Consider the following 1,207-nt stretch of genomic DNA (forward strand, 5'->3'; position numbering starts at 1 on the left):
CCGAGAATTCCCTCCCAGTTCTTGATTTCTCCCCAGAATTCCCCGCCCCAGCTCTGATTTTTCCCGGAATTCCCGAATTCCCGGCTGTTTTCCAGGTGGCGCTGTGGAACGACTCCGTGCTCTGGATGCACACGGATCCCGTGTCCCGAAGGAACCAATCTGTGGAGTCCCAGGTGAGGCAGGGACCCTGATTTCCCCTGAATTCCCAAATATCCCAGATTTCCCTGAATTCCCAGAATTCCCATTTTTCCCATTTTTCCAAGGTTCAGACTCTCCTGGACACTCTGATCCGTTACGGTTCCGGTTCCAGGGTTTCCCTGCAGGAACAGGGGTTTTCCCATTTTTCCCATTTTTCCAGGTCCTTACTCTCCTGGCTGCCCTGACCCATTTCGGTTCCAGTTCCGGGGTTTCCCTGCGGGAGCCCGGTGTTTCCCATTTTCCCATTTTTTCCATTATTCCCATTTTTCCCATTTTTCCAGGTCCTTACTCTCCTGAACACCCTGATCCGTTCCGGTTCCAGTTCCGGGGTTTCCTTGCAGTAATTGGGGTTTTCCCATTTTTCCCGTTTTTCCAGGTCCTTACTCTCCTGGCCACACTCATCCATTCCGGTTCCAGTACCGGGGTTTCCCTGCGGGAATGGGGGTTTTCCCATTTTCCTCATTATTCCCATTTTTTCCCATTTTTCCAGGTCCTTACTCTCCTGAACAACCTGACCAGTTCCGGTTCCAGTTCCGGGGTTTCCCTGCAGGAGCCCGGCGTTTCCCATTTTCCCATTTTTCCCATTTTTCCAGGTCCGTACTGTCCTGGACACCCTGACCCGTTCCGGTTCCAGTTCCGGGGTTTCCCTGTGGGTATTTGGATTTTCCCAATTTCCCATTTTTCCCGTTATTCCCATTTTTCCCATTTTTCCAGGTCCGTACTCTCCTGGACACCCTGACCAGTTCCGGTTCCAGTTCCAGGGTTTCCCTGCAGGAGCCCGGCGTTACCCATTTTTTCCATTTTTCCCATTTTTCCAGGTCCGTACTCTCCTGAGTAACCTGACCAGTTCCGGTTCCAGTTCCGGGATTTCCCTGCGGGAGCCCGGCGTTTCCCAGCCCCTCCCCCCCTCGTCGTTCCAGCGGTTTCTGCGCTCTCGGCCCATCCCGGGGGTGGTGCTGAGTGACCACCAAACACAGTTCCACAACAGGTCAGACACAGCCCCAAAATC

At 53.5% G+C, this 1,207-nt stretch overlaps 1 protein-coding gene across 1 annotated transcript in view; it reads left to right on the forward strand.

Moving 5' to 3' along the window:
- Positions 1-636: 636 nt before the first annotated feature.
- Positions 637-1,207, forward strand: part of LOC130587963 (nicastrin-like) — a 6,319-nt gene continuing 5,748 nt past the window's right edge. Inside the window, exons 1-2 of the mRNA XM_057388927.1 lie at positions 637-642; positions 1,017-1,186. Of these exons, the coding sequence (XP_057244910.1) occupies positions 637-642; positions 1,017-1,186 (176 nt within the window). The remainder of the gene's footprint in view (positions 643-1,016; positions 1,187-1,207) is intronic.

This window comes from Malurus melanocephalus, unplaced genomic scaffold (genome assembly GCF_030028575.1).
Source record: "Malurus melanocephalus ecotype Western Australia unplaced genomic scaffold, MMel_1.1 scaffold_2883, whole genome shotgun sequence".
In the NCBI taxonomy this organism is placed as follows: Eukaryota; Metazoa; Chordata; class Aves; order Passeriformes; family Maluridae; genus Malurus; species Malurus melanocephalus.